Source organism: Thalassophryne amazonica, chromosome 6, assembly GCF_902500255.1.
Source record: "Thalassophryne amazonica chromosome 6, fThaAma1.1, whole genome shotgun sequence".
Classification (NCBI taxonomy): domain Eukaryota; kingdom Metazoa; phylum Chordata; class Actinopteri; order Batrachoidiformes; family Batrachoididae; genus Thalassophryne; species Thalassophryne amazonica.
In genome coordinates, this window is record NC_047108.1 from 75,967,886 (window position 1) to 75,985,626 (window position 17,741).

Genomic DNA, 17,741 nt, shown 5'->3' on the forward strand with positions numbered 1-17,741 from the left:
ATCACCTTTACAACTATTTTCATTATGGCACACTGCAGGGTTCTAGCTAGGATAAAATTTTAGCGTAGTGGTGATATCGAGGGAGCGCAGCGACCGGGGGGCGGGGCGGAAGGGGGGAAGCTTTTGAAAATTCAAGGTAAAAATTGGCCATTCTAGGGGTACCCAAAGGTGAAAAGCCAGGTACAACAGCCCAAGTCCCTTCATCATGTCCAGAAGGCTGGGGAAGTTTGTTGAGTGGGCAATCTCATTCTGGGTTAGCCAGTTAATGGCCCTCAGTGAGGCAGTCGGAGTCCGTGGACATTTTTAAGTCAAGACTTAAAACCTATTTTTATTCTCTTTCTTATGAGTAGTTTTTATTTTATGTTTTATTCTTTTACTTCTGTTTTTAATTAGGTATTTGATTTTTATTTATTTATTTATTTTTATTTTTTTATGTTGAACTGTTCTGTGTGAGGCACCTTGAGATGGCTTTTGTTGTAATTTGGCTCTTTATAAGCTGATTAAATTGAAATTGAACAACATTTTATTGAGTCTTAAAGTAAATAAATATGACATTGGTTACTGGATCCTTAAATTCTGGACATAATAAACTACACTATTATTTTGTGCTCTTTTTGTTTTGTGATTATGTGGTGTGTTATTCCACAGAGTAAACAGCCATTAAACCGCTGGTGTCTGATGCTGTAAAAAAGGACAGAGACTGAGACCAGTGGATCAGCATGGAGTATGAGCGGAGGTAAACTCAACATTTTGAAGGGTTTTCCCAAGTGATTATGTGGTTCCCAAGTCCCTCATATCGTTTTTTTTTTTTTTTTTTTGTCTTCAGGGGTGGGCGAGGAGACCGCATAGGTCGCTATGGCAACACTCACAATGATCACTTATTTCGGGACATGGATTACAGAGGCTACGGTCAAGATGATGATGAGTCAGGAACACCATTTGACATTAGAGGAGAGGAAGCAAGACAGTATGGGCATGATGAGCAATCTTTAGGTGTCAGTGAGTTCCCACCGGGACATATCCACAATCATCCGGCATTTCACCACAGAGGAGATGGTCGAGGGGAGATCAGACGAGATGGGAAAGGGCGCCCTTGGCCTCCTCGCTCTCAGTCCCGGCATGATGTAGGCCTTCTCATGCTCCAGAGAGAAGAGGAGGAAGCCATGTGGGAGTTTGAGCAGTTAAGGCCTGGGCTACATGAAAGGGGTCGGGGCAAAGGTGGAAGAGGCTTTCCTGAAAACAGTGGTCCACACATGGGAAGCAGGGGGGGCAGTTGGGGTCGTGGTGGTCCCCGTTCTGAACAGATGGAATATAGTATGGGGAGACAGAGAGAGGATGATAGGTTTTCGCGTGGACCAGGAAAGCGGAGGGTAAGCCAGATTACGTGTTCATCTATAAAAAGGTAGCTGCAAAAGTTTTTTGCTTGGTGACATACTTACCTGTGGCTTATGTACTATGTAGGGTTTTCCAGGGGAGAAAGAGGACCGAAATTGTGGGGGAGTTGGTCCAGACTTGTCTCTTGAGGAGTTGGATCAAAGGGACCAGGACTACCGTGCGGATCTCGACCATAACCAGAGACCCAGTAACATCATCATGCTTCGCATGTTGCCACCTAATGCCACTGCTAATGAGGTAAATGTGTATTTGTTTGCTGATGATGCATCAATGTTGGCTGGGGTCTAATGGCTGTATTACCTCTGCTTAGATCAGAGTGCAGCTTCAGGAGCAGGGTATCCAGCCAAAAGAAGTCCGCTTAATGAGGAACAAGTCATCAGGTGAGAACTTGTCTGTTTCCCCCATTTGGGGGGGATGGGGCTTTCTCTTTGCACTCCTTCTCACATTACTTTAAGCTCATCACCAGCTATTTCATACTTACTACTCTTTTTTTCTTCACTGCCAAGTCTCAAAGTTGTTGTTTATCCTTCACTCTTACGTCACTGTCTTCCTTCATAGTCTGAAAAAAGGAAAGACAGCTGATACAAATAACACGCCTACTTGTGCTTCTGCTTGCATTTCTGCTTTTTTTTTTTTTTCTTTGTTCTGCCTGTGTCAATACCCTTGCCTCAACCAGCGATGGCCTTAAAGACTGCATGTATACTATGGCTGTCACTATCCCATTTATTTCCATGATCTGTCGTGTAATCAATCAATTTTATTTATATAGCGCCGAATCACAACAAACAGTTGCCCCAAGGTGCTTTATATTGTAAGGCAAGGCCATACAATAATTACGTAAAAACCCCAATGGTCAAAACGACCCCTGTGAGCAAGCACTTGGCGACAGTGGGAAGGAAAAACTCCCTTTTAACAGGAAGAAACCTCCAGCAGAACCAGGCTCAGGGAGCGGCAGTCTTCTGCTGGGACTGGTTGGGGCTGAGGGAGAGAACCAGGAAAAAGACATGCTGTAGAGGAGAGCAGAGATCAATCACTAATGATTAAATGCAGAGTGGTGCATACAGAGCAAAAAGAGAAAGAAACACTCAGTGCATTATGGGAACCCCCCAGCAGTCTAAGTCTATAGCAGCATAACTAAGGGATGGTTCAGGGTCACCTGATCCAGCCCTAACTATAAGCTTTAGCAAAAAGGAAAGTTTTAAGTGTAATCTTAAAAGTAGAGAGGGTGTCTGTCTCCCTGATCTGAATTGGGAGCTGGTTCCACAGGAGAGGAGCCTGAAAGCTGAAGGCTCTGCCTCCCATTCTACTCTTACAAACCCTAGGAACTACAAGTAAGCCTGCAGTCTGAGAGCGAAGCGCTCTATTGGGGTGATATGGTACTTTGAGGTCCCTAAGATAAGAAGGGACCTGATTATTCAAAACCTTATAAGTAAGAAGAAGAATTTTAAATTCTATTCTAGAATTAACAGGAAGCCAATGAAGAGAGGCCAATATGGGTGAGATATGCTCTCTCCTTCTAGTCCCCGTCAGTACTCTAGCTGCAGCATTTTGAATTAACTGAAGGCTTTTCAGGGAACTTTTAGGACAACCTGATAATAGTGAATTACAGTAGTCCAGCCTAGAGGAAATAAATGCATGAATTAGTTTTTCAGCATCACTCTGAGACAAGACCTGTCTAATTTTAGAGATATTGCGTAAATGCAAAAAAGCAGTGTTACATATTTGTTTAATATGCGCTTTGAATGACATATCCTGATCAAAAATGACTCCAAGATTTCTCACAGTATTACTAGAGGTCAGGGTAATGCCATCCAGAATAAGGATCTGGTTAGAGACCATGTTTCTAAGATTTGTGGGGCCAAGTACAATAACTTCAGTTTTATCTGAGTTTAAAAGCAGGAAATTAGAGGTCATCCATGTCCTTATGTCTGTAAGACAATCCTGCAGTTTAGCTAATTGGTGTGTGTCCTCTGGCTTCATGGATAGATAAAGCTGGGTATCATCTGCGTAACAATGAAAATTTAAGCAATGCCGTCTAATAATACTGCCTAAGGGAAGCATGTATAAAGTGAATAAAATTGGTCCTAGCACAGAACCTTGTGGAACTCCATAATTAACCTTAGTCTGTGAAGAAGATTCCCCATTTACATGAACAAATTGTAATCTATTAGATAAATATGATTCAAACCACCGCAGCGCAGTACCTTTAATACCTGAGTAAGGCCGGCCATACGCTACATGATGCAATACTGCAGTCTCATGTGTCAATGTAATGAGAAGCATATTTCAGAAGAGCTGAAGAACAACACCCAGGGTTCCCAAAGTACCCGCAACTGCGCATATTCTATTCACTAATTTTTCACTCTCTAAAATGCCATGCTGTATGTGTAATAACCCTCTAAAATTCAATCTAGTTATGTCATTTAGCTTGATCAAGCCCGTTCAAATTATTACCAAAATTTGATCTTAACTGACAGAAGCACAACATAAACACTCCTGTTGCTATCCACAGCAGTGCAGTTGGTGCTTTCAGTAGAAGGTATTGGGTGTCAGATTCTGACATCTACTCCACAAATTTTGACTTGTTAAAATTATTATTTAGAAAAGACCACAAAATGTCAGACCTTAACTTTCATCTCTACATGTGCACTACACACATTTGTTTCATGACACACTCTCTGACCATTTGTGCTGTTAAAACTCCTCAATAACCCCTGTGTTACACTAGACATCTGTACTGCAAAAGCGAACACATCTAAAAAAAAAACAACTTTGTGATTTGTGATGATTTGTGGGACACCAAGACTGCCTTTGTGCCGCACGTGAGTGAGGGTTACTAACTGGCACCCTGCAGGCCACGTTTGTCCCAGTCTCCTTTTGTGTTGACATTCTTTCCCAGCATTTCTGGACTCGGAATGGATATCATTAATATTTTAATGGTACTGGTACTCTTAATTGTACTGCTTATTGGTCAGGTACTTTAAAGTTTTTTTTTATCTGTACTTTTGTGTTGAGAAAGAGCATATGCAAGCTAAGAGAAAGTACTCTTATGCACAGCAAAAATGTCAGTATCTGCTGTGGTGACCCAGAGCTAAAAAACAGTGGAGCAGCCGAAGGGACTTACTTTTTATTTTCTAGTATCAAAAGCAGTACCATTAATGTTAGAGCTTAACAGTAACATTGGGCAGAGGTGGTGCTGGTTTGGGGGTGTAGTTTATTTTTGAGTAGTGAAAGCAGTACCATGAACTGCGGCATTGTCTTGGGCCCCTTTCATACCCATCCCTCGTCTGGACATAAACTTTGAAGAAAAAAGTGGGTATTCCCACATACACCCTGAGATCTCTGTGATGACTGAGGGGCAGGAGGGAGGGGTTCTGCACATTAAATTTTACTTATACCCAAATTTTACACTCATGCTGTTGGTTGTGTGGTTGTGAAACCAAGTGATTCTTTGGGTGTTCTTCAGTATGAAGAAAAAAAGACCCGTGATCAAACTTTTGAGGCATGATTACCTAGACAATGAGCACGTCACAATTTTTGTGCAGTACATCTCACAATTTTTTTGGGGGGGTTGTTGTGGTTGTGGTGCCACTTGACCTGAAAAAATTCTATGGGAAACACTGGTTCAACTATAGCTCTTGTCATTGTAGCTAGTATGTAAATATGAAAAATGCATGCAAATTAGCCATTACCCTCTAAAACCCTAATGTAGGAGTGAAAGTACCTTCTAAAATATAAAAATAGGGATAAAGCTAGAAGGAACGCTGAACTGCGTACACATTGCATGCTCACTTATCTGTTTCATGCAGGTTGCTGAGGAGGGCAGGAGCTACAAATAGACTGTAGTCTCATCTGCAGTCCAGTGATGAGGGCAAAACAAAATTACAAAGTGATTACAAGTGTGTACTACACAAGTCTGCTGTGTCACAAAACACATTTTCATTTTATACCACATTTCTGTAATGACTAAGTCATGTCTTAATGTGAAAATGACTTTATAGTCAGTAGCATCTGTAAGAAAAGTTTTGAGCAAGTGTTTTGACTTAAGTCTGGCACTCAGTTTAAAAAAAGAGTTTTCATCTATCACATTTTTGAACAGCCTCACAGTGTTTTGGTGCTAAAGAGAGTGCTGTGGATGTGCTGAAATGATTGATTTCCAAATTGATGGATATTTGGCTTTATTTTTCATTATTTTGTTTTTGTATTGTTTTGTTGGCATCTAAAAAGAAATAAATTCTGGCCTGCTGGGGTTTTTTGGCCTGGCAGGCTCCCAGGCCTGTACTATTATATGGGAAACACTGACACATGAACCTATTGCAGTGACTTCATATATTGTGCAATATTGTGTGTGTGTATCTCTGTGATCTTTGCTTAACACGCAATCGTATTGCATTATTGTGTAGCGTACGGCTGGCTTAAGACTGATTTTTGGGGAAAAAGTGATACAGTAGTTTTTATTTGATTATTCAGACTCATGTTCTCTGTGAAGAGAGAAATGGAGTCCATGCTTAGTCTGGAATTAATTCTGCGTTACCTTTTTCTCCTTCCCTCAACAAAAGCTAGCATTATAATGTACACAAAAACTCCTCAGACCAAACATGTAGCATAAACAACTGTCTTCCCTAAAGCCCCGGTCACACGGCACTAACAAAGGACACCGAAGCCAAAACGAAACAAGAAACCTGGAAATGCCTTGACATCGTTTAACCAGCTTTGTTTCTGTAGCTAGCGCTTCATCGGAATTTTGAAACTGTTAAAAAATATGCACGAATCTCAACGACAACCTTAATTTGTCTGTATTTTGTTTTACTTTCTGTCTTGATGGTTCCTCGTCATTTGCATAGTTCCCATAATATCAGCGTTCTGTTTGACTGTCGTCCAACTTCTTCCAACCTCCCAAGTCCGACGTCTTGCACGAACGTCGATGATATCTGAATTCTGAATTGATCAATAACTAACATCCTTGTATTGTTGTCATACAGAATCAATAGCGGCAAGAGTGTTTTATCAACTACTTTAACTATTTATGCACATTCAAGTCGTTTGTGGATCGCCTGCGTGTTCACACACATTGTTGTCAAGGCAACCACCACATCTGCAAGTGCTGTGGACATGAGGACAGGGCTGGCTGCATTTGATCTCATACCCGCTGTCAGGCACGTCATCGTGAATGTTTCATTTAAAGCGTCACGGTCGACGTTCGCTTAGTTTTTCTTTCATTAGTTTTGGTTTTGTTTCATTCCTTTTTCCGCTCTTCGCAAGCTTTTCGGTGATGGGAAAAGTGCAGTATCATCCGTCCAGCTTTTCTTGATGATTTGTGACTTTGTGAATTTTTGTCCTTCGTTCAGCTATTATCGTGTGACCAGGGCTTGAAGTTCAGTATGTTATGGAATTCATATTTTTAAAAAATATGTGAAGATTTGGTCAAGTACACATACTACCCTCTTTTTGGTAGCTTTTCAATTAGATATATTCATTGATACTATAAATATGAAAAACATTTGCTGCCTTTCAAATCATGCCCAGACGTGGTGTAATTAGCTATAATCCCTTTAGCACCATTTTCCAGCATGGTCGAAACACAGCCAGTACACACCTCTTGGTCCATCAGTGAAAAGTATCTGTGCACTACTCTGGTCACGAGGATGAAGCAATTCCTTAAAGCAGAAAATTTCTTTCAAAGAATGAATTTGCCCTATTTTGTTGAGGAATTGTTTCAGTTCTGTTGCACACAAATACAGGCTTTGTGCTTTTAATTTTCCTTTTCCACTTGGCTGTCATTCTCTATTCTTTCATAATTCTGCCTTGACTCATCTTGAAGTGGGGTGTGTCTGACTAGATAAACTTTACTCATAGACTAACAGTATCAGTGACAATTGGCAATGAAAGCCAAATGTATTGTGTTTGTGGCAATATTCATGTTTGTCAGGATATGATGTCACAGCTACATCTCGACTATGTGACAGTCATCCATATCATTCAGAAAAGCTTATGTTTTTCTGTTTATTTATATATTTAATGCATAAAAGGTCATGTTACTGGCCTTTTTCCTTTTTATCTTTCTGGCCGTGCATAAGGTGCACCTGTCTGAGTTGGCCACACTAAGCCTGATTTATGCTTGTGGATCAAATGCCCATGCTGCCACCAACAGTCGTACAATCGGCAGTGATAACTCTGTGCCAATTTCTGAGTACGCAAGAGGAATGCATTATCTGCTGTGCTCAGCGAAAAACAACAGAAGGTGACACTATACAATTACTAAGTCATCTATTTGTGAGATGCTCACTTGCATATTTGGAGAGATGCACTTTACCAACTGTGGCAGTCTCTGAGCTGCAGTACTAATTCACTGCCAGTGTAGATATTGCGGACATGTAATACAGAAGTATAAATCAGCCTGTTCAGTCAACCACACTGACCTGTCTTCCTCACTCTCTCATCAGTGCCATTTATTCTCTTTTTCAATCTTTAAATAATGAGACTTTGTGAACTTGTTACACTCCATGTGATACCCTGTGCAATGGTGTTTAAAATGTTCCGTCTGTAAATGTGTTTTGTAATGTATAGTCCATTAATTATTTTAATGTTGAGCTCTTTACAGTGTTTTGTTGAAACTGCACTTTCACTCTCGCCATGAGGGTCAGTGTGTGTGTGTGTGTGTGTGTGTGTGTGTGTGTGTGTGTGTGTGTGTGTGTGTGTGTGTATGTATGTGTGTGTGTGTTAGGGGTGTTATGTCATGAGAACAGATACTTCAGTACAAGTCGATTTACCAAAATTCTGATACTACTTTTTCCTGCTGTGTTAATGTCATCTCTACTGAGGATGCAGTTTTTCCAAAGCTGCCTTTTAAATTCCAAGCATGGGAAAAACTGCTCCACTGTGACTTGTGAACTAGAAAAGAGACTAACACAGTACTTTCTGTTCAATGCAGCAGAGAAGTAATTGACTATCAAAAGACCAAAGCGCCTAAAAGACAGATCCAGATCTAAAGATGAGTTAATTTCACTTCATCTTAAAGATGTATTGTTCCTTGCATTAGCCATGTAGGCTAATGTATCTACCCATAGCTTGTAGTACTGCCCTGACGTTTATGTGTTCTGTAAGGAAAGTATAATATTTATGCTTTAAATAAATATATCCAGTCTGCAGTTGCACATCATACGTCAACACATATTGCAGCCCAGTATCAGTGCAATGCAGAAATGTACATTAGCTGAGTCCGACTGTGCCATAAATAGGGCTGAAACGATTACTGGAGTCGGTAAACCAAAAGATCTGAGCCAATAAGCTTTTGGAGCTGGAATAAAACTCTGTCAGGAATAACAGTCAGTTGCTTGCCATTTTAACAGGCCTGTCATGTTGCATAACAAACTGTTGATATATTGTTGTTTAAAAATGCAAAGTACTTCTTATTTGATTACTCGATGAATCAATCAACAGAATACTCAATTCCAAAAATATTTGATAGCTGCAGCCCTAGTCAAAAATCAGTGTGTCGGTACTCCTTGTTAGCAGGGCTCTCCCTAAGCAATGGCATAGTATAGTGCTGCACCATCGTGTAGATTTTCACATTTAGAGTGTACTCGCTATATTTTCCCAAGTAATTATTTATTTTTTTCGTATTACGTATTTCTGAGCTTTCCTGGACCTCAAGTGCCAGCAGTTGGTAAAATCCTCATTGGAGGGGTGCTGCGCGTGTTAGTTAACCCCATTGTGCTCTAAATTTCTGGGGAGAGTCCTGCTACCACATACAGTGGAGTCAGGGACACTGAAGACAAGAGGTTATTGTTGGTAATAGAAAAAGCTGGCGGAGGGGGGGATAATAGATATGATGAGATTAAACTGTGCTGTGACTTCCAGCCTTCACTAAAAGTTTTGTTACTTAAAGTGTCATATTAACAATTTCTTTTTAGCTCCATTCTCAGGTGTAGCCACTGCAGCTCATCATCATCTTAACATCTATTGGTCAGATAATTTGTAGTATAATACGATAATAATATAACTAATTTTCATTTGGGTTCTCCAGCAAGTAATACGAGTATTATTTACTTTCATGTAGAACAACTTCAAATCAACTAACACGTAGGTTAATTAAACACTGTAGATTTTTTCTTAATCTACTTTATGTATGGATCATACATTCTATTGTATCTATTTAGTAAATACTATTTGTGGAAGCTACATTGATGCTTAAAGTAATGAACATTTTATCCAAACAACAACAACTCCGTTTGAGGTTTATTTTTATTCTTTTTTTTCCTCTATGGTATCGGAATTGTTATTGTGAATCATGTAACTTCACTATTGGTATCGACTACAAAATTTTTGCTGTCATGACATCCCATGTATGTGTGTCTCTGTCTGTCTGTCTGGGGCTTTATCTGTTGGTACTGGAGTGCCTCATAATTCAAAGCCAAGTGCTCCGAGTCAAACTGATAAGTGGGTATCATTTCCCCGTTCTCTCTCCTGCTTTCTCTGACCCAGATGAGATATCTTGACATTGCGTCCTCCCACCCTTGCAGAGAATTTGACAGTGGATCAACAGCTGACTGTCATTTCAAGGGGGAGAGGAAGCAATGGTTTACAATGTTAGTGCTGATACAGGGCCTCTCTCTCCTCTGTACTTGAAGCACTAACCCCTCACTGCGTTGTTGTTATGTTGTTGTTGTTGTTCGGTAACCATGGCGCTGGGCGGTGTCCAGGTCAGAGCCGAGGATTCGCCTTCGTCGAGTTTAATGTCATACAGGAGGCCACCCGCTGGATGGAGACCAACCAGGTCACTCTCCTCTACACAGACACACATACACATGAACACATACATGTACTGGGATACACGGATTAATATCAGGGCACATCAAGTCCTGTCCTGTGCAGCTGATACATTATAAAATGAATATATGCACACATAGTGGAGAAATATGTAGGCATGTTTTTTGTTTGTTTGTTTTCCCCTGGTTGAGTTAGTTTTTATTATTTTTTTGTTTCTCTCTACTGATGTAGAAAACCATCAAAAGGGAAACTCATGTTATATCATGATGTTGTCTGAGGACTAATTCTAGAGTGTAAATATTGAAACTGGGCCCTCCCAGTCACAGTTCCTCATCATTCGTCTTGATAAAAGTTCATCTTTTTAATAGAATACTCTTCTTTCTTCACTGACAAGCATCTCATTCTTCTTAGTTTACAGTACCATCTGTGGGATAGTGTGACAGTTTCACTTTAGTGTCTTACATGGACTCGTATGGTGATTCAGAAGCAATGTAGCGCTTCTTCTTCGTGTTTTGAAACTTTCCTTTCTGGATCATCTACCACACTACTACAGGAGTTGTTGTTTATTTGGGGTGGCCAAAGGTGGGATGTGTGAAAAACTATGAAAAGTTTTCCTCTTTATTGGGGGTGGGTGACAAGATTGAACAAAACACATTTTTTCCTTGAAGGGACACATGCCCTGCATCATCTCAGTCCGTCCCAATTTCTCTAAAGCTGAAGGTTGCAATTCTCTCCTCTGCTCTCTCTTCCCCCTCAGCTTTCTCTCTCTGTCTCTCTCATCCTTACATTCTCTCTCTTCTCTTGTGAGTTGAGGCCTTTCTTTGGCTCGTGTCACCTCATATTACTGATAACCATTCTTTGTCCCCATCCCTCCCTCTCTTTCTCTGTCTCGCCATCTTTCAGGGGGTGCTGCTGATTATGGGACAGAGAGTGTCTATGCACTACAGTGACCCAAAACCGCGTGCTAATGAAGACTGGCTGTGTAACAAGGTTGTGAATATGAGAACTGCAAACGTGTAAATTGGTTACTGCAGTGGCATATCATTTTAAAGAATTTGGAAATATTACCTTTCAACAGTGTGGTGTGCAAAACTTTAAAAGGAGAGAGAAGTGCTTCAAATGCAGTGTGCCCAAGTCAGGTAAATGTGAACTCTGTGGTAAATGGCTCACTGTGTTCTATTACACAATGGGCAGGCTCTGTCATCCAGTATTGTGCAAATTGTGTGTTGTCTTTGACCAGAAGCTGAATTGAAGTTGCCTCAGTTGCAAAGGGATTTGTCCGTTGGTCTTCAAAAGGAGGGATCGCAAGGTTTGCTGCCCCTGCCAGCACCATACCATCCTTCTGGTCCTTCAGTCAACCCAGGACAAGCTACTCAGCAGGCAGATGCTGCTAATGATAGTAGGTGTATCTGGTGTTGTCTTCTCCAACCGCAGTATCATCTTGCATTCAAGAAGATCTACTGTACAATGAACAATTTAGTAATACTAATTGGTGGATGAAAATGGAGTATGTTTTTGTAAATGCAGATTCACAGTGTGTATTTCCATCCAGATTTGTTTGTATTTGTAAATGTAATACAAAGTAAGTACCCACTGTAATAAGATGTTTGTGCAAGGGATAGAGGCTTGCAGGTGCTATGTACAGTGATGAAAGTTTTCAGAAAATTACCAGAAATACGAGTTTTCACTCACGTGGTGAACATTTACGGGTTATTTTTGATAACATATGTCAAAATCCATTCATTCAGTTCCACACCCAAACAGTTGGTGGCGGTAATGCTCTGTGTCGGTTTGCAAGCATCCAAGAAGCTCCAAAGAATTAATTTAATTAGCTTATGATGCGCCAAATCACAGCAAAAGCCGCCTCAAGGCGCCTTACATAAAACAGGTCAACAAAAAAATGTAATAAATAATTAAAAATGAATAAAAAAATTCAAAACATAAATAAAAACAGAAGTAAGTCCCTTTGGCTGCTCCCTTTTTTGCACTCGGGGTCGCCACAGCAAATCCAAGGTGGATCTGCATGTTGAATTGGCACAGGTTTTACGCCGGATGCCCTTCCTGACGCAACTCCACATTACAGGGTCAAATGTGGCAGAGGTGGCATTTGAACCCGGAGCCTTCTGGACTGAATCCAAGCGCATTAATCACTTGGCCACCACCCCTGCAAATAAATAAAAAACTATTTTTATTCTCTTTCTTATGAATAGTTTGTATTTTTATTTGTTTTATTCTTTTACTTAAATAAAAACAGAAGTAAAAGAATAAAACAAATAAAAATAAAAACTATTCATAAGAAAGAGAATAAAAATAGGTTTTCAGTCTTGACTTAAAAATGTCCACGGACTCCTACTGCCTCACGGTCGCAGGAGGACTGTTCCACAGGGTGGGTGCACGATGTGAAAAGGTTCTTTGACCCACTGGCTTCTTCTTCACCCTGGGAACACAGAGAAGTCCCGCATCCTGCGACCGCAAAGCCCGGGCCGGCATGTAGAGTTCCACCAGATCAGCCAGATAAGATGGCGCCAGTCCATGAACAACCTTATAAGTCAATAGCAAAACCTTTAAATCTGCTCTCACAGAGACAGGGAGCCAGTGCAAAGATGCCAAAATGGGTGTGATATGTTCAGACCTTCTGCTACGTGTCAGAAGTCTGGCGGCAGCGTTCTGAACCAGCTGAAGACCCCTGATGCTGGACTGCGGTAACCCTGAAAATAGAACATTAGAATAATCTACAACCCCTGGCAAAAATTATGGAATCACCGGCCTCGGAGGATGTTCATTCAGTTGTTTAATTTTGTAGAAAAAAAGCATGACACAAAACTAAAGACATTTCAAACGGCAACTTTCTGGCTTTAAGAAACACTATAAGAAATCAGGAAAAAAAATCGTGGCAGTCAGTAACGGTTACTTTTTTAGACCGAGCAGAGGGAAAAAAATATGGACTCACTCAATTCTGAGGAAAAAATTATGGAATCACCCTGTAAATTTTCATCCCCAAAACTAACACCTGCATCATATTAGATCTGCTCGTTAGTTTGCATCTAAAAAGGAGTGATCACACCTTGGAGAGCTGTTGCACCAAGTGGACTGACATGAATCATGGCTCCAACACAAGAGATGTCAATTGAAACAAAGGAGAGGATTATCAAACTCTTAAAAGAGGGTAAATCATCATGCAATGTTGCAAAAGATGTTGGTTGTTCACAGTCAGCTGTGTCTAAACTCTGGACCAAATACAAACAACATGGGAAGGTTGTTAAAGGCAAACATACTGGTAGACCAAGGAAGACATCAAAGCGTCAAGACAGAAAACTTAAAGCAATATGTCTCAAAAATCGAAAATGCACAACAAAACAAATGAGGAACGAATGGGAGGAAACTGGAGTTAACGTCTGTGACCGAACTGTAAGAAACCGCCTAAAGGAAATGGGATTTACATACAGAAAAGCTAAACGAAAGCCATCATTAACACCTAAACAGAAAAAAACAAGGTTACAATGGGCTAAGGAAAGCAATTGTGGACTGTGGATGACTGGATGAAAGTCATATTCAGTGATGAATCTCGAATCTGCATTGGGCAAGGTGATGATGCTGGAACTTTTGTTTGGTGCCGTTCCAATGAGATTTATAAAGATGACTGCCTGAAGAGAACATGTAAATTTCCACAGTCATTGATGATATGGGGCTGCATGTCAGGTAAAGGCACTGGGGAGATGGCTGTCATTACATCATCAATAAATGCACAAGTTTACGTTGATATTTTGGACACTTTTCTTATCCCATCAATTGAAAGGATGTTTGGGGATGATGAAATCATTTTTCAAGATGATAATGCATCTTACCATAGAGCAAAAACTGTGAAAACATTCCTTGCAAAAAGACACATAGGGTCAATGTCATGGCCTGCAAATAGTCCGGATCTTAATCCAATTGAAAATCTTTGGTGGAAGTTGAAGAAAATGGTCCATGACAAGGCTCCAACCTGCAAAGCTGATTTGGCAACAGCAATCAGAGAAAGTTGGAGCCAGATTGATGAAGAGTACTGTTTGTCACTCATTAAGTCCATGCCTCAGAGACTGCAAGCTGTTATAAAAGCCAGAGGTGGTGCAACAAAATACTAGTGATGTGTTGGCGCGTTCTTTTTTTTTTCATGATTCCATAATTTTTTCCTCAATTGAGTGATTCCATATTTTTTCCCTCTGCTTGGTCTAAAAAAGTAACCGTTACTGACTGCCACAATTTTTTTTCCTGATTTCTTATAGTGTTTCTTAAAGCCAGAAAGTTGCTATTTGAAATGACTTTAGTTTTGTGTCATGTCTGTGATCTGCTCTTTTTCTACAAAATTAAACAACTGAATGAACATCCTCCGAGGCCGGTGATTCCATAATTTTTGCCAGGGGTTGTAGTCTAGAAGAAACAAAAGCATGAATCAGGGTCTCAGGATCAGCCGTGGACAGGATGGGGCGGATCCTCGCTATGTTTCTCGGATGGAAGAAAGCAGTCCTAGTAACATCCCAGACAACGTGGGATCAAAAATTACCCCAAGGTTCCTCATTTCCTCAAAGAAGAAGAGGGTTTTTTTTTTGGGGGGGGGGGGGGGTTAAGGGAGTTTATTAAATCATATTTTGAGGGATTGCGCATTGGTTCTCCTGTTTACTTTGTTGTAGACATTAAAAAGTATGAGCTGTGTTGTTTCCAGTAATCATACGTTAAGTGGAGCTAACGGGTGAAGCTAAAAATGCTAGCACCGTTAGCATATAGACAAGAGCTTAACTGTCCGCAAGTCATAACCACAAGATTGAGTTTGAGAAACAAAGCTTCCGCGAATTCGTCAGAGGTGAGTGAGTAACTTAAAATAATACGTGACGTTAGAAGTTTATCAGCTAATGTTAGCTTTTAGCTGCAGGATGTTGAAGCAATCACTGTCGAGCTTAGTGAACGTTTTATATTCGTAAATTGTTCAACCTATTTCTATTTTTACCAAATAAAGCTACAAAGTTTTTTTTTTTATTGTTACTGCGTAACTGCAAGAAAAGTCTCAACTTTAAATAACTTAGATTTTTTTATTTAATTTTTTTTAACTATTGAGTAATAAAATAATGTTAATCAAGAAATTATCTCAATGACAACACATAAGTTATGGTTTTAATTTACAGATAAACATCAAAGATTTCTAAAGAATCTTCTTTAATTAAACTGTTTTAATTACAAGTTGTCTAATGTAAGAATTTTTTTTAAATTTCAAAATGTACAGTAATCAGAAATGAATCTAGAAGTAAAAACACATTTGTAAGGATTTTAAGGTGGCCAAGAATTTTAAAACAGATTATCAATAGTTTCAAGGCTATGTGCAGTATGACAGTGCATACGTGGGTATGCACTGTAAAACCTTTTTATTGTTGTGTGCATGTGTCTGTGAAAGGCTATATAGTTGGTGTTGTTCAGAAGAGACATCTTTTCTCAACCATACATTCAGGAATGATTGTTGCATAAAAAAAAAAATGGGATGGGGCTGAGGTATGGCTGCTTTTGAACATTTTCTGTATCGCGTGATAACTGAGCTATATGTTTTTTTTTTTTAAATCTATTTTATTTATTTATTTTAATTAATATGAGAGTAACATCTTGTCTCCTTTACCAGCTCTTATCCTTCGGAACCTTGGCCCACATACTTCAGTGGAAGCCATCCTGTCTGCCTTGGCTCCATTTGCTACTCTCTCTTCTTCCAATATTCGTCTAATCAAGGACAAACACACACATCTCAACAGAGGCTTTGCCTTTCTGCAGCTCTCTACTATAGTGGTGAGAAACACAAGTTTCAAAGATGATGGTGACAGAAACAAAAGCTGTGACAACATGCATGAAAAACAATCTCTAGTAGTACCTTAGTAAGGCATTAGCTACATGTTATTACAGGCAGATGCACACACAACACATTTTTAATTGATGGCTGCTTGAGGCGATCTGGTACATGCTTAATGGCTGCCAGGTTTCAAATTATGGAAAGCGTCATTCTGAAATATCAGACATTTAGGGCTGAGTGTGTGTACTGCATTTTCCTCTTGCGGTCCTGAGCTGAGCATGGCTGGGGCCGTGGTGGCTAGGAGTTTGCTGAGCTTTGGGGTGGGGGCTGGAACTAATTTCTTATCTTTTGCCTAGTGGTATGTAGGGATGTGAATCGTTCAACAACTCATGATTCAATTCGATTCTGATTCTTGGGGTGACGGTTCGATTCAGAATCAGTTTTCAATTCAAAGAGCTCTGAGAAATAGTTATATTACTTAAAAATGTTTATGTTTAAGAAAATGCAGCTTTACAAGGTTAATCAAGTGATTCTAGATGTAAATTTACTTATCTGCTTTGCTCGTTCAGAGTTGGCTGGCAGTTTAGCAAAGCGCTGGTCAGTAGTCGGCAGAGACCGCTGCTCCCCTCTTTTAGCTCCGGATGATGACGTAGCATGTGGGCTTGCGGATTTGAAGTGTTTCCAAAGTACTTGACTTTCATTTTGCAGATTTTGCACATTGCATAAGTCATGTTGAGCTCCTTACGCAGCAAATAAAAAAAATCCAAAATGCACCCTAACATTTGCCTTCGGCAAAGACGATGCTGGCTGAATTAGCTCTCTGTCCACCATGCTAAGCTACAGCCACTGAACTCTGCAGCTCACGAGTGTTTGAAGCACGCCGGACCCTCCCTTCGCGGGGACGCTGTAGCACGAAAGCCGTTGCCTCACAAACAGTACACGCAGCGAGTAAGCAAGAAAATGTTTAAAAAAATGCTTTTTAAAAATCGATTCTTGGACATACAGTCATACAAACGTGCGAATAAAATCGGATATTCAGGGTTTGGTCTGCAGCGGCTCTGTAATCAACAGTTTCTGCAGCGCGTCTCCACTTTGAAGCTGTGAACCATTGAAGCAATGCTTCCATCCAGCAACGCTCTTCAGAAACGGCAAGTCCGCTTCTTAACCCCTCTCAAAGCCATTAAAACACAGTGGGTCACTTTTGTGTAGATTAAAGTCACTAACTGGGACTCTTGTCTTGTTGCAGTCAAGAAACAAGAATCGTCCTCCGTTGCATTCGCACAGCTCCAAACGCTGCACGGCTCTCTGCTGAGACAGAGTCCGATCGGAATTAATAACTTCAAAACGAATTGCCGCTTTAAATAAAATGACACCTCTTACAAACGAAATACAGACAAGAAACTTCAATCGACTAAAACATATTTTTCCTCCCAAAATGAAACATGCTGTATTTCTTTACAATTTACACCCTGAAGTGCAGCACAGCAGCCGTAAGAGCTCAGCTCAGATATATGGAAAGACATTAATGCCAGTGTCTTAAAGGAAATGCTTTTGACAAAAACTACAGATTTTGTTTATTCCTACTTATGTCCCGAGATCAAGGATCCACCATGTAGAGTTTATTATGTTCAAAGTTTAAGGATCCAGTGACCAATTTCATATTTATTTACTTTAAGACTCAATAAAATGTTCAATTTCAATTCAATTTCAAATTAATCAGCTTATAAAGTGCCAAATCACAACAAAACCTAAATATACTAAAACAAACACA

General features: G+C 40.1%; 1 protein-coding gene across 3 annotated transcripts in view; it reads left to right on the forward strand.

The window, feature by feature from the left end:
* rbm10 (RNA binding motif protein 10) overlaps nucleotides 1-17,741 on the forward strand; it is a 34,665-nt gene that overhangs the window by 5,763 nt on the left and 11,161 nt on the right. For all 3 annotated transcript variants that reach the window (XM_034172531.1, XM_034172533.1, XM_034172532.1), the window contains exons 2-10: nucleotides 649-736; nucleotides 827-1,370; nucleotides 1,462-1,632; nucleotides 1,706-1,775; nucleotides 10,098-10,171; nucleotides 11,068-11,154; nucleotides 11,243-11,303; nucleotides 11,405-11,563; nucleotides 15,809-15,969. In XM_034172531.1, coding sequence (XP_034028422.1) covers nucleotides 720-736; nucleotides 827-1,370; nucleotides 1,462-1,632; nucleotides 1,706-1,775; nucleotides 10,098-10,171; nucleotides 11,068-11,154; nucleotides 11,243-11,303; nucleotides 11,405-11,563; nucleotides 15,809-15,969 — 1,344 coding nt within the window. In that variant the 5' untranslated portion in view covers nucleotides 649-719. The remainder of the gene's footprint in view (nucleotides 1-648; nucleotides 737-826; nucleotides 1,371-1,461; nucleotides 1,633-1,705; nucleotides 1,776-10,097; nucleotides 10,172-11,067; nucleotides 11,155-11,242; nucleotides 11,304-11,404; nucleotides 11,564-15,808; nucleotides 15,970-17,741) is intronic.